The 15,348-nt window shown below is 37.6% G+C and overlaps 1 protein-coding gene across 1 annotated transcript; it reads left to right on the top strand.

Moving 5' to 3' along the window:
- The first annotated feature begins 1,687 nt into the window (after positions 1-1,687).
- Positions 1,688-14,864, top strand: LOC131011318 (uncharacterized). Its single transcript, XM_057939102.1, has 11 exons — positions 1,688-1,973; positions 2,230-2,291; positions 2,884-3,020; positions 8,273-8,331; positions 8,524-8,547; positions 9,610-9,692; positions 9,783-9,847; positions 10,150-10,199; positions 11,974-12,075; positions 13,622-13,681; positions 14,498-14,864. Exons 1-11 carry the CDS (start codon positions 1,971-1,973, stop codon positions 14,630-14,632), a joined length of 780 nt encoding a protein of 259 aa, XP_057795085.1. The 5' UTR covers positions 1,688-1,970; the 3' UTR covers positions 14,633-14,864.
- The last annotated feature ends 484 nt before the right edge of the window (positions 14,865-15,348 follow it).

Here is a 15,348-nt window from a genome sequence, read left to right as displayed (position 1 = left end):
GAAACTAAAGTCCCTGTAATTCAGACCCAGGAAACTAAAACTTAGGAACCAGAGCAACAAACTGAGGCTGCTGCGACTGAAAAGTAGGCCACCAAGGACCATATAGAAGAGAACGTGGCTAGGAAGCCATAGACTGAAGACATTCCATCTTCAGTCCAGCAGCCACTCTTTCATATTCTTGAAGGTATTGCTGAGTCAATACATACTGATGCGTCGAGGTCTCCTTTACCAACGGAGAAGGACCTCGAGGATGCTATGAGAACAATGAGCGCCACTGCTAAGGCGGCAGCAAATGCCTTTATCATTTCTCCTCGGCTCACTGAGGTCCATGAATCGGAAGCTAAGGTACCGACCAACGAAGGAATAGAGGCTGCAACCCAAGAACCGGCCACTAAAGCCGTAAGGCTGGAAACTGATGCTCCGGTTGCTGAAGCCCAAGAGGCTGATCCAACAGTTGAAGTACAACACGAAGAGGCTCCTGAAGAAGGAGATTCACCTGCTGCTGAGGAATAAGAAGAAGATGACGTCGAAGAGATCGACATTGAATCACTTGCTGAAACAAATTCGGATCCCGATCTCAAAGAAGAACTTGAGTACTTAAAGCTACAACCTAGAGGCCCCATCACTCTAACTATCACAGGAACTGCTGAGAACAAAATGGAACAACTTGGAAGGCTGGTTGAAATGCAGCAGAATGAGATGCAAGATCTCAAACACAGAGTGAGTGGTAGCCATCTTTATGCCCTGGAACATGTGCGCAAACTTAATGCTCTGGAGCAGCAAGTGAAGGACATGCATGAAGATCAGGTCCTCAACAGGACCACCTTCAACAAAAGCTTCAACGTACTGAAGTCAACATTTTTCGACCACGCATAAAAAATAGCTCCCTCAATTGTTGGCTTTGTAGCTCTAAAGAAGAAAATTGAGATTTTCGAATTGGAGCGCCAACTGTCTGATGCTCATGCGAAACAAATGTACTACAATATACTGGATCAAATCAAAGATCTTCGCGCTGACATCATCTCCAAGCTTGACATCCAGACCATGATCAACGTAGTTTTTATGCCTTCAAAGAGAAAGTGGAGTCACTCCCTGATGATGCCAAAAAGGAGGAATGATACATGGAAAAAGGTCTAGAGTTCTCATTCGTGTTAATCGTTGATGCACCTCATAATCCAGAAGGCAAAGGGAAAGCAATCCAACCATATCAATCTGTATCCAATGAACACCAGACTGCTTCTACAAAGAGGCCACACACTGATGCAGAGGGTCCCCAGCCGAGGAAGAAACTGAAACTCGACCGCTCTGCTCCTGCTGTCTCTCCTCGATCAACTCTAGCTCAAGCACTGAACCTGGTAGCCGCCCAGGAACTGAAGTCCTTCGAGAAGGCGAGTCTACTGAGGTCCCACGCCATTGAGATACAAGAATTGAGGACTCCGTTCTTATTTTAAATCTGAGTTCTCATTTGAACCTCTCTCTATATATATGTATATATTTATATATATTTGAAAATAATTATATTGTATATAGTGAAGAACATAATTAAAAATTAAAAATATTATTTTTAAATTATTTTTCAGTGAATAATTTCTTTAATAATATGTATTTAATAATTTATTAATATTAGTAATTAATAATTCCGTGAATTTTCCATTTAGAAAGTATATATTCAAAAGTGATCAATGATCTACTCTTGTGAGGGGCCTACCAAGCGCGAGCCTTCCACTGGTGGTGGTGCTGATTTGGTTCTGAGCGAAGACTGAAGATACACTAGAGAAGGAATCCGTCTACCAAAAGGAAGAAAACATAGATTTATAGGAAAAAAAGAGACAATAGGAATACTGTGGGCGGCTTGGAGTGAGAAATTCTTCCGATTAATTGTAACCCTAGCTCGTCTTCGCGTGTTCCGGTCACAGCCTTTGATAATTGCATCAAATCTCGACAATTAGGGTTTCTCTGCGCCTCTCAAGATGGTCGGTGCTTTATTTTTCAATCTATTTGGTGGATGTTACCGTTTATTGCTCAATTTATGTTAAAGCTTCAAAATCTTCAGCTTGATATGCTTATTACATCACTTCTTTGTATTTCAACCACTATATAAGCCGTAATTTGTGTTCAAAGTGTTATTGATGCTAACTGTATTGATTTGGTCCAGTTAAAATTAACCAACTTGCTAGCTTTTATTTTGGTTTGTGCACTATTGCTTGCTGAAAGGTTATTTCTTGACAGAACAAGCTGGGCAGAGGGCAGCGGGACAAAGTACAACAGTTCATGTCTATTACTGGGGCGAGGTACCTGAATTACTCGATTTTGGACTTGAATTCTTGTCCAACTCTTTTCTTTGATGAATTTTGTGTTTGTTACATATGCTCTTCTTCATGCAGATTTCCCATTGTGCTTACGTGGTTCATTTTATTTTATTTTGTTTATTTGTTTGGGCCTTGGGGAGTGCTAGGGTACTTTGTAGTTTCGATGAGGTTTTGTGCCGTTCTGGACCTTTATGATTTAAATTAAGGCTAACTATTTATCAAATTGTACCACTATAGAGGTGGATTTCTTTTTTTGCTTTATGCAAATATAACATATCTTTCTTTACTGATTATTTACTTTAGTTATTGGTGCATTAGTATTGGAATATCCATCTCATGTTTGGGATAAATCATTTACAAAAAATATTCTCTATCCTTTGATACCATCTTGGGAGAAGTGTAATTTAATTTACATCCCCTTTCTTATGTGGCAATGACTAGATGGTAGGACCCGACCAAACTTTAACTAAATTCATCCTTTGGTTTTGACTTCTTGGTCCTTGTAGTGTTGTATTCTATGTACTTTAATTTGTATATAACAATCCTGCAGTTTGACTAATATATTTTTATTCAGTGAAAAAGTTGCTGTCCAAGCATTGAAGGCTAGTGATTGGCAATTTGAAGGAGCGTTCGACATATTCTATAGCCATTCCCACGTAAAGTCTGTTGCTGACACTAGGCATTTAGAGGAGCTTTACAATAGATACAAAGGTAATCTATTACTTTATTATATTGTATCACTGCATTTTGTTTTCATTATTTGTGTCCAACATCTTCATTTTTCAAGCTGTCTCTTGATGATGAAATATAATTTGGACAAGGTCCTTTTAGCCCCTATAGTATTTCATGGGGTGCACGTATACTGTTTTAACTTTCTAAATTGGCTCATCTAGCCCTTGATTGGACTGTCGCTGTTAACATCTCTTCACTAAGTGTTACTATTTCCATTAGCTAATACACATGAACATACATTTTCATAATCACTCGGATCTTCTCACACACTTGCACACACTTTTGCTGACAGTTTTGAGTAGCAATTTAAAAAATTCAAGAATAATATAAAAAGCTTAAATTAGCTCCATTTCTATCTCCTTTATCTGATCTTGTTCTAACACAGGAGGGTTTATCTTTTCTCTCTCATTCTTCCTTAAAATGTATGAGACATGCAGTTTTCATTTTCTTTTTAGATTGTCCCTCTCCTCACAACTCAAAAGAAATCTTTGTCTCACACCTCAACCCCGGCTGGAGTTTTGCGCGGTGTAAAGGAAACCATGCTTCCAAAAACATACACAACTGAATTAGGCCTCTTTGAATCGAGGCATTGCACGCAATCATGTTTGTCCTTTCCTGATTTCTCTTGGTTATTTTTTTTCAGCTTCATTGATTTTTCGTACGAAAAGGGGGCCTAAATGCCATTCTTTATCCAACTAACATTTTTGTAGTAATCAGGATAGATGGATTTAGAACTTGTTAAAGATTTCTTCATAACTTCTCTTATATGCTCCATGAATCTGCACCTGCAACTTTGTGTAATCGTTTTCATCTTTCTGTCTTGAAAACTATGACACTTGTGTCCTAACAAACTCCACTTTTTGTGGAAGATTCAGTACAACAATGGTCTCAGAATCAAATGACAGTTTGTGCAAGGTTCTTGACAAATGCAACTGCGTCAAACCAGGCAGCCGTTTTGTAGAAACTAGTTGGTTTCTTGCCTGTAATAGTTGGAGATAACTTAGGCACGTTGAAATCAATGTCATTTGGCTTAATGTTAAAGGCTGCATGAGACAAAAAATAGCATAAGCGTCGAAATAGTATAAGGGCTAAGTGGACCTTGTCTTAATTGAAACAGCAAATGCAGAACTCCATGCCTTTACATTATTTGTATGTTTTATCAAGAGGCAGTGGTTACTCTTGATTTTGTGAATATATTATCAACGAGAATACATATTTGTCTTTCTATTTCCCCCTCCCCTGTTTATGCGCTGATCCTCTGGGAAAATGCTACCGTATTTCCAACTGGAATCTTGAGGTAGAACTTTGGAGCTAGTATGCCATATTATATGGCAATAAGTTCCTAGTAATTGTTGAAATGGATGTTTTAAGGTGTGTGGAGATTGTTGTTGTTGTTATGATTATCAATCAAGTCCTGTGTTGGGCATTGAAGTATTCATATAATCTCCATTGGGGCAAGCAACACTGCCAGTCGACTTAGCATGATCATGTAGCCATGTCATGCCGATGCGGACAATTGGTATCAAAGCCATGATCCCAAACCTCTAGCCGTGCCATACTACTCAGACTTGGACATGATTATCCATGTCATATAGTTTATACCCAAGAATCCCCGGTTCATAACCTAAGAGCGCACATTTATGAGCATGATAGACCGTGGCATCTGTTTTCTTTTCTTTTTCTTTTTAATTGAGTCAGTTATTTATTCTTAGTTCTTCTTGTCAAATAGTTTGGGCTAAAGGCCTATAACGTGTGCATGGGCTTTTAGGGTTAGGGTTTCCTTTTTACCTATTTAATAGGCTTATTATGTGGAATCATAGTATTGTTTAGGACAGCTATTGCTGTAGGCCTCGGTGAGGAGTTTTCTTTTAATTTCTATCATTTATAATATTACCGTTCAGTTCTCGTTCCTTCTCCACCTTTACTCTATCAATTGGTCCGATCTGCCATGGTTGCTACGACGCGCAGCACCGAGTCTCGACTGGATTATTTAGAGAAGGTGGTGTTAGAGTTGCAGACATCGCTGACCTCCCTTACCAAAGCAGTCGACGCTAACCGTTCTGCCATGGAAACTCAACTTGCAGCCATCTTGGCCGCCGTGTCTTCCACTGGAAAACAACCCTTCGTTCCAGATGATCCCGGCGACTCTTCCACTGGGAAACAGCCGTTCGTTCCCGACAACACCAACCAACCCCACCACTATTTCGATTCAAAAATCTGACTTACCCGGGTTCGATGGATCTGATCCCGTGGGCTGGATTGCTCGAGCCAACCAATATTTTCTCGTCCATCGCATTCCCCCGGCCATGAAGCTGCAGCTTGCTATTATCGGCATGTCTGGCGCAGCTATTTCCTGGTTACAACTACTCCTGCGTCGTAACCCCAACCCGGCATGGCCACAATTCACCCAAGCCTTATTGGCGCGTTTCGGCGATGCCTCCACGCTCAACACCTACGAGGCCTTGTTTCTATTACATCAAACAGGATCTCTGGAAGATTACATCGCTGCTTTCGAAAGCCGCGTGGCCCAGCTGCCTCCCCTTTCGGATGACCAGTGCTTAGGATATTTCCTCGGTGGTCTCCAGCGTTCGGTGCGAGAGCAGATACAGGACAACGCTCTCACTGACTACACCTCTGCGGTCAGCGCAGCGCGCCGTGCTGCCCGTCCTAGTACCCCTACCGTGTTTTCCCACCGTGTTACCCCTCTCACAGCCGGCCAACCAACAGCCACAGCTACCTACTCTTCCGACTCCACGGTTTCTGCCGCCTCACTACCTTTAAGCAAGGCCAAAAACTTTCGCCAACTGCTGCAATCAGAGATTCAAAAACATCTTGCCGCTGGTACCTGCTTCCGTTGCGGTTTGACTTTTGGACCCCTTCACCGCTGCCCGCCTAAGACGTTGAACGTCCTTGTGTGTGATGAACTGGGGGAGCCCGAGTTCGATGCACTACACCAGCATGCGCTTGTTGAGGCATCCAATTATCGGTCCCTACTTCAGCCTTGAGGACAAGGCTGTTGTGCCGGGGGAGGCTATTGATAGACCGTGGCATCTGTTTTCTTTTCTTTTTCTTTTTAATTGAGTCAGTTATTTATTCTTAGTTCTTGTCAAATAGTTTGGGCTAAAGGCCTATAACGTGTGCATGGGCTTTTAGGGTTAGGGTTTCATTTTTACCTATTTAATAGGCTTATCATAGTTAGAGTCGTTTATGTGGAATCATAGTATTGTTTAGGACAGCTATTGCTGTAGGCCTCGGTGAGGAGTTTTCTTTTAATTTCTATCATTTATAATATTACCGTTCAGTTCTCGTTCCTTCTCCACCTTTACTCTATCAGAGCATGGCCACAAACTTGGCGTTATTGGCCACATCAAAGAAGGGGTAGGCAAAGGTCCATAATTCCAAGGGAAGGCAGGACTGAAACACCATAATCTGTACAACTGGAAGGACATGTCCGTGTATCATTTCGACTACACCTTTTGCTGAGGTGTATGAACACAAGGGTGGTTATGGAGGACTCCCTCACACCGCAAGGATGATTGACATTCCATTACAGAAACTCTACCATATAATCTATATGTACAGTTCATGCCTAGTACCAAATTGTGTTTGAACCATTCGAACAAATTGTTTAAGAATATGTAATGTTTGATCCTTGTGACCATTAAAAATACTTGTATCCCTCAACAAAAGTCATCTACCGAAGTGAGAAAATAGGGAGTGTCTATCAGGCTATGAGCATCACAAGGTCCCCATATCTCAACCTTGGTTTTAAAAGGCACGCCTAGGCGCGGCACTCAGGCGTGGTGCACCATTAGGGCTTTTTTTAGTCACAGGTGAGCTCACCTACGTAAGGCGGGCCTAGGCTCAGAAGCGCGGAGGCGCGCGCCTTCGGACCATCTAGGGTTTTGAATTTTTAAAAGATTTAAAACCCTCTTTTAGAACAGAACACACGTTGCACAGCCCTAAACCTTCCCTTCCTCCCCCCACCCCCGCGCTGCTTGCCGCCAGCAGCCCGCTGGGATTGCCGCTCAGTCTTCACTCTTCAATTTTTTTTTTCTCTTTTTTCAGCTGCCTCATATTAACTTTATTTTGATGAACTCTTTAATTTCTCCAATTGTTTTTCAACCTCTTTTTAATTAACTCTTTAATTAACTTCATATTAATTTCAGCTGAATCAGCTCTCTTACTTAAGAATTTAACTCAAAAAATAAAGTGTGATAAATTCTTATATATTACTTTATTTATATTTCAGATTTTTAGTTATAATGGCTTCCGATAGTTCAAATGTAGCATTAACGGAGTTCCTTTTCTAATAGTTATAACTATAATGGTCCCTCCAAGTATGTATGAGCTAAGAGTTCCACTTCTAAAGAAGGAAGTGGATGCCACTAACACCCAAATGTTGGAGTACAAGAAAGAATGTACAATAAAGGGTTGTTCTATTTTATCCGATGGATGGCGAGATTCTCAACATCTACTAAATTCAAATTACATTTAGACGGAAAAGAACCGTTGGGGAAAGGTTTTTAATATGATTTGGCCTTGCGGCATATGCCTGGGAAAGAGAAGAATTTGTTGAAGTTAATAAGAAATATTGTCAGATTGTTATACTGAAGGTGACTCCATGCCCTAGTGCTGTGTTTTGTACTTCGATGTGTTGAGCCCATGGTTAATGCTAGTTTACTATCTAAGCATTCAGCACTCCTTATCTTGGAGTAATCAGTAGATATTGTGCAATATCTGCATCCAAATTGATTCCATACCTCGGTGGTTTGTAACCAAGGTTTAAAGGATCTGGTCCATCTGGAAGCTTGCAAAATTTCCTTGCTACTTATGTTTCGAAAGTTATGAAAATATCATAAGCTAGAACATAAAAATTGGGTTTACGAAATAAAATTCTGGCCATCCGCTGAAATTTAACATATATTGATATACCGACCACCAATATTTTCTCAAAATCAGATACCAATATTTCCACATAGTCAGATGTTTTTGAGCCTTGCTTGTTATGCGATATAATGAGCCAAGGTAAATGCAAATAGATTGTTTCTGCACCTCCCCCCCTTCCCCCCCCACCCCTCACCAAAGAAAAAGAAAAAGAAATGGAGTTCATAATGACAGTTTATTTTGATTGCAAATGTTCCATTGCTGTTCAGTTGGTTGTCTGAACATTTTTTCCTTCTAGATCCTTGCCTGTCAAATATATTACAACAAGTTGTCTTATTTTTCAGATCCCTATGCTGATATGATTTTGGTTGATGGAATTACCCTCCTATGCAATGACCTTCAGGTAGATTTAGCAATTACCTCATGGGCACACCTGCCCGTTATTTTATAATGTTTGGAGAAGAAGATCCTTATGCATTATTGACATTGCTTACATTATATGGAATTTGTCAAAACCCCCTTTACCTGTATTTTTCTATATCTTTAACCGAGTGTAGATACACCAGTAACATGCAAAATGCTTTTCTTTTGCTAGGTTGATCCCCAAGATATTGTCATGGTAAGTTACAGCTGAACTTAAGCATCTACATTTCTTTAATTTCTTAATTTTGTAGATTGCTTAGGTTAGGATCCTTTTTGTGAAGCAAACTACTCCATCTTTTATCTAATGACTGAAACATTAGTTGGTTGCTTTTGGTTTTGTTCTTCTTTGTCCATCATTAGTACCAATTAGCCCTCCTCCCTCCCCACCTCCAAAAGAACAATGAAACTCATTTTTTAACAAAGTAAACACCAAATTGCTTGGTCAGTCCTTCGATGATAATATTAAACAGTAAAAATGTTTTTCCATCAGAGACATATGTCTACTGATATGGTTGATGGGTTGTGAGTGTTAGCTACTATTATTGTATTATAATTCCTTCTGGTCTATTTTTTATGCACAGGATATTATTCTGAGCGTATAATTTCTAATATATTAATATTGGAGGGTTTCAAATATCAGGGTTAGGGTAGTTGTATAGGATATGTTTAGTGACACCAGAAGTTCCTTCTTCCTTTGTGTGTGCGCGTGTGTGTGTCTGGGGATGGGGGTTGTATGCATGCATGTATTTCTTGGGGGTGGGGGTTGTATGCATGTATTTCTTCCAAGTTCCTTTTACTTTTGTGTCCTTTTCCATTGATTATGTGGGTGCATGGGTGCTTTTCTATGAATTGTCGGCGAAGGATATCAGTATTCTGTAGTGACAATCACCAAAAATAATCTGGAGCTGATACATGCTGATTAATATTCTCAGTTGAGTGAGTTCTTATCAAGTAAAATTTCGAAATCTTAGGTGTGGGGATTTACACATATCTCAATGACTTGGTTGCATTCCCATAAGTTAATAAGACATTGGTTGACTTGGAAAGCATTCATTAAGGTAAGCCGATCAGGTGGCCAGATACTATTAATATAAGTGTTATTGTAGTATTCTTCCATTAGTTAATGGGACTGGTAATGAAAATTCTGGCTGGTTATGTAACCAAAAAGATATGCACATAAGCGTTTGGTAAAAAATGTCAGTTTTATATCAGGATCAGATTTTTTCCTATTTATATTTCAATATGCTATACCATATAGTTGGTGGTCTCATGGCATATGAAGGCTGCTACCATGTGTGAATTTTCAAAGCAAGAGTTCATCACTGGATTACAGTCTCTGGGGTGAGTATAGTTAAAGTCTTTCCAAAGCTTCTTATATTTATCTATTTTCCTTTCCCTGATTGAACATTGTGTGCTGATGGTCTTTCACAGGATTGATTCGCTGGAGAAGTTTAGAGAAAGGATACCATTTATGCGTTCTGAACTGAAAGATGAACGTATGTATTGTTGTCTTATCACTAGTCTAGAAAATTATATGTTTATCCAATTCACTGTTTCTTTTGATGGCTTCATAAAATCCTTTTTCTCATTAATATTGAATGCTATATGTTTTATGCCACGACTTGTTCTCTAATCTTTAAAAAGCAAAATTACGGCAAAAATAAATTTCACAATGTAGAACGTGTTTTCATGCTAAAAGATTGAAGAAATGATTGATTTTGATTTTAAAAAAAGTTTAATATCAGTACTTCGTCTATCGGCTTTTCTGTTGCTAAACAATTATAATTAATTTTGCCAGAAAAATTCCGGGAGATCTATAACTATGCTTTTGGATGGGCAAAAGAGAAGGTAGCTTTCTGTACTCAATTGAGATAATTTTTTTACTTAACTAATCTTGATCATATTGGATGAGAACTACTCCCTCCGTCCCCCAAACATCTTCCTAAGGGAGGGTGGCACGGGTTTTAATAGAAGTTAGTCGTGTATTTGATGAGTGGAGAATGGGTCCCACAAAAAGTGAAGATTGTAAGAGTAATAGTGAGTGTAATTATTTCCAAAAATAGGTTAGGAAGATGTTTTGGAGACGAACCAAAATAGAAAGAGAGGAAGATGTTTGAGGGACGGAGGGAGTAATATTTAGGCAGCCTCAGAAGCCATATCACTGAAATTGTAATTGATTCTGGAGGAAATCTGCATAACAATGTGAGAATTTATTTGAAGATTAAATAAAGCATACCAAACTGCACCATCAAGCATGGAAAAAACGGCAAAGAGTGTATTAATCCCTTCACCACTTAAAGAGTTTAAAGGATTCAACACTTGAATAGATAGAAGGCATGTGAAGATATGCTATTGCACAGACTTTAACAACTTTAGTCAGACTTAGTTTGAACCACAATGATCCTTCCGGTTTACATTCTTTGGTTGCTATTTTTAAATGTCAAAACAAGCATATGCTTGTGCATATATTGACCTGAAGCTACTATACATTAATAGGTGCCATTAGGATTTTATTTGCTTTAGATTGTTTAATTCTTTTTTGTGTTAGTTCAAGTCTTATATATCACTAGAATGGATTATCTTCCAGAATTAATACTACTGGTGTAAAAATGCTTGAACAGTTTGAGAGACAATCCCTATTTATTCTTCTCCACGTTCTTCTCTCTTGACTCGTTTCTTGTTTGATAGTTGCAGGATTCATTCGGTGCTATTTGTTGTAGCACTGTCTTCCTTCCTTATGTTCTCTTTTTTCTTCTCTTTATTATAGAAGAATTTGTATGTGGTGTCATTACCTAAGTCAGCCCCCGCCTTCCAACAGCATAAGCACCGAAATGTTAATCAATTAATATTGCATTCAGCTCACTGGAAGGAAGATCTTCATGTTATCTTGAACTTGAAGTACTTATTCTAGTTCATAATGAAACCAAGTTCTGTTTCTTCGTGAAGATATCCAGCCAATGTTTTAAAAAACTAAATCGGGAACTGAGGCGTTTTCTTATAGCACCATGAGGCGTAGGAACCGATTCGAATCGAGGCGTAGGAACCGATTCAAGCCGTAAGCCTTTAAGAAAAATTATAGGTTCATAAATATAATAGGTTCATAACAAAATAACTAATACCATAGAGTCAAAAGCTATAGTAGAATACCAACTTAACAGTCATAAAGCTGTAGTTTCTGCAACCCTTAGTCTTACTCTTACGTGTATTAGGCTATTAGTATTAGGTATTAATTAAAATGTAGGGCTTTACTATAAATTGTGCCTAAATTAATAAAGCCTATGAGTAATTAGGTTAAAATTGACAAAGCCCATGAGTAATTAGGTTAAAATTGATAAAACCCATTTAAATTGGGCTGAAAATTCAGATTATAACTGAGGCTTAAGCCTCAAAAGAACTGATTCCTAGGCACCGCCTCAGTTAATTGAGGCGCACGATTCTGCTAATTCAACAGAGGCGCCGCCTCAGATGCGGTTTTCCACCGAATGGAACTAAGGCGAGCCTCAGTTCCTACGCCTCAATGGTTTTTTAAAACATTGTATCCAGCTTAAAGTCATGTGTCAGATTTCTTTGTAAGTTTAATTTCCAATTTAATAACGCACTCTAAATTTTCTGTTAAATACAGGGCCAGAAGTCTTTGGCATTGGATACTGCAATTGGGATGTGGCAGTTGCTGTTTGCAGAAAAGCAATGGCCATTAGTTGATCATTGGTGCCAGTTCCTGCAGGTAGAACAATTGTATCTTGATATTGTGGAATGAGTTACTCTTTCATGCTAAGAAAAAACTGGCGTGATTTTGCTTAAAACTGAAAATAGAAGAAATTCTCGCCCAAATAAGGGTTATAGGCTGGGGCTGGAATCCTATTCCCCTTCTTATTTTTTATTTATTTTTATTGAATTTTCACATTTAAATTTTTCAGTATTTTCAGAACAATTCACAGAGTCCAATGTTTTTTTTTTTTTTTGGGTTAATTGGCTGTAAATACAAACATTATATTCAAATTCTGGTTTTCCCATACATTATGAAATTGGTGTTACAATACACAAACTTTCACCGTTTCTGGAATTTTCCCAAATTTAAATTCCGGCCAAATCAAATTTGATCTGGCACCAAAATTTTAATACGTGGCATGACATCTTCCGACTGCCCACAACTGCGAATCTCACAACACTGATGAACTCCAAATTTTCTTACTCTGCCGCATGGATGTGCCATAGGGTTTTAATGAAGCTGCATTGTTTTAGTTTCGACCCTAGTATTTTATTTTTAAGTTGCAAAACATCACTTCCTCTCACAATACTACATCATTTTGACTGCGGGAGTCATGCCACGTATTAAAATCCGGTGCCAAGTCAGATTTGATTTGACCGGAATTTAAATTCGGGGGAAATTCCAGAAATGATGAAAGTTTATGCATTTTGACACCAATTTTATAGAATATGGGAAAATCCAGAATTTGACTATAATGTTTGGATTTACAGCCAATTAACCTGATTTTTTTGTTAAAAGTGTTTTAATTTTGCTTTGATGAAGGATTTGATATTTTAGATGTATAAGTTTGGATAATGAAAATATGTTTGATTATTCCATTTTGACTTTTTGGTATTTTTGTGGTTAGTATGAAGAGAATAATGTTTAAGTAGTGGGTCCTACTGTAATGTAATGATGATATATGATTGTGATGTATGATAAAGGATTAGAAAACTGAAAGTAGAAATTGGAAAGGACTAAAACAAATGTGTTTTGAGTGTTCTTCATATTAGAAAATTGAGGAAAATGGGATAGAAATTAAAAAATATCCTTAGTTTTTTCTTATCTCATACCACTGCAGAACTTAACTAAAGTTTTTGACAGAAAGGTACATATGTTTATTAAGATTAGTGTTTCCGAAGGTCTTTCAAATTTACATTTTATATACTCCCTCCGTCCCCTAAATATATACATGAAATCTTCCGGCACAGGTTTCAATATTAGTTGTTGAGTTTATTGATTGTGGAGAAAGGGTCCCACATTGAGGGTATTGTTAAGTTGATTATGAATAAATAAGTGTAAGTTATAAGCCTCTTGAAAAGTGTAAGTTATAAGGATTAAATTGTCCAAATTATGTGTGGAGTAGCGTCCAAAAATAGAAAGTGTATATATTTGGGGATGTATCAAAAAGAAATAAATGCATAATTTTAGGGGACATGGAGTATTATATTTTCTAGCGCTATATGGGTTTTTGTCCTGGCTATGTATTGTTGACACATTGAGTGTTTATTTGCTTCTTCAGGCTCGGCATAACAAAGCAATTTCTCGCGATACCTGGTCACAACTTTTGGAATTTGCAAGGGTAACTAATGAATACAAACTCTCTCTGGCATACACCCTCATGCATATCATCCTATTTCTCGCCCTGTTTTATTATGTTACATTTGTGCTGATTGAGTCATTGCTGGCCTAATTCTAATTTAGATTTTGACCAATCATGCAGTCACTATTTGCATTTCCACATGCAAGTTTTATAAGAAAATGATCTAAAATTCGAAACTTGGTACATACATGCTCTTCATTTTGCTTCATAGAATCTGTACTTTGTGATCTAATTACTGGGTAAATTCTATTGGGTTAATCATAATGTGTCCCCAACTTTCAGTGTTTGACAAAAAATGCCTATGTTTTCACTTCAAAACCCTCAACAATCGAAAAAGTTTGATTTATGTTCTGCCAGAATTTGGCAATAGAATAATTAGTCACCTAGCCGGAATCTGTATTATTTAATATAAAATTATAGAAAAACCCTAAACCCTTAATTCCACGTAAGAATCTGACTAGGTGACTCATGGGGTTAACCATATTTTTTAAGGCGGGACATAAATTGAACATTTTCCATAATTGAGGGTTTTTGAAGTGCAAAAACATAAGTTCGGGACATTGTTTTGGAAAACGCTGAAAGTTGGGGATACAAACTATGATTAATCCAATTCTATTCTACCCTTAGAGGTACAGCCCTATTCAAGATGATTTTTTAAATATCCTGTACTTGTTTAAGGTTTTTCTTAGTTTGAAATCCACAGGATATATGTCAAAACATCAGCAGCTTGGTTAGCTAAAATTTCCCTAATTACTGACTGTTCTGGATTTTTTGTTTTTTATTCTATAAATCCAGATAGTTGACCCTGCATTGTCAAACTATGATCCAGAAGGGGCTTGGCCGTATCTGATTGATGAATTTGTTGACTATTTGACTGAATATGGCATAATTCAGAAGGGCAAGTTGAGTGATTGGAGCTACAAACTTTGATTGATTGCTTAGTTGTGTATTAATTCCATTCTGAATTTCATTTTAGATTGATGATGTAAAATTGAGAAAAAAAACACAATGAACTTAATAGCAATTGTGTGTTATACTGTGGGGCTTGTTCGAAATCACACATTAATATCTTATTTTAAAATAGTTTGGTTACTGTGAATTGTTAACAAGTGCTGGAATGTATTTTGAAGAAATATTTATTCAATGGCCCTTGCTTCTAAAATATTATAATATTTTGGTTACACTGTATGCTTTTACCAAAATAGTAAGATGAGGTATATTTTGGTTACATTTTATGCTTTTACCAAGATAGTGAGATGCGATATATTTTGGTTACATTGTATGCTTTTACCAAAATAGTTAGAATTTCTCATCATCAGGACCTACATTTAGATTAAGGTTGAAGAGCTCAGCTAGTCTTTGCTTTTGGTTTTTGGTTCTCACAATATTACACTTTAACAAAACGTTTATTTTGGGTGCAAATACAGGTAGGGGATGGGTATTTCAATCAGAATGTTAGAGGAGGTTTTTGCACTTTGGTTAATCACTACATTGTGAGATCATCTCCATTAAATTTACACAATTCTAGTGTAGATTTTATACTATTGTAGGGTTATTTTATGTTCATCTTTGACGGTCAATTCTACGTTTACCTTTATAAGTGAACATAGTCTAGTATTGGATTAATACTAGTATGCCCGTCCGTG

This window comes from Salvia miltiorrhiza, chromosome 2 (assembly GCF_028751815.1).
Source record: "Salvia miltiorrhiza cultivar Shanhuang (shh) chromosome 2, IMPLAD_Smil_shh, whole genome shotgun sequence".
Taxonomy (NCBI): domain Eukaryota; kingdom Viridiplantae; phylum Streptophyta; class Magnoliopsida; order Lamiales; family Lamiaceae; genus Salvia; species Salvia miltiorrhiza.
This window is presented reverse-complemented; position numbering and strand designations above follow the sequence as displayed.

Excerpts from the sequence above, each read along its gene's own strand:
- LOC131011318 (XM_057939102.1), top strand. Across the intron at positions 8,332-8,523 it reads TCCTATGCAATGACCTTCAG|GTTGATCCCCAAGATATTGT; the intron begins GTAGATTTAGCA and ends TTCTTTTGCTAG. Across the intron at positions 9,848-10,149 it reads TTCTGAACTGAAAGATGAAC|AAAAATTCCGGGAGATCTAT; the intron begins GTATGTATTGTT and ends TAATTTTGCCAG.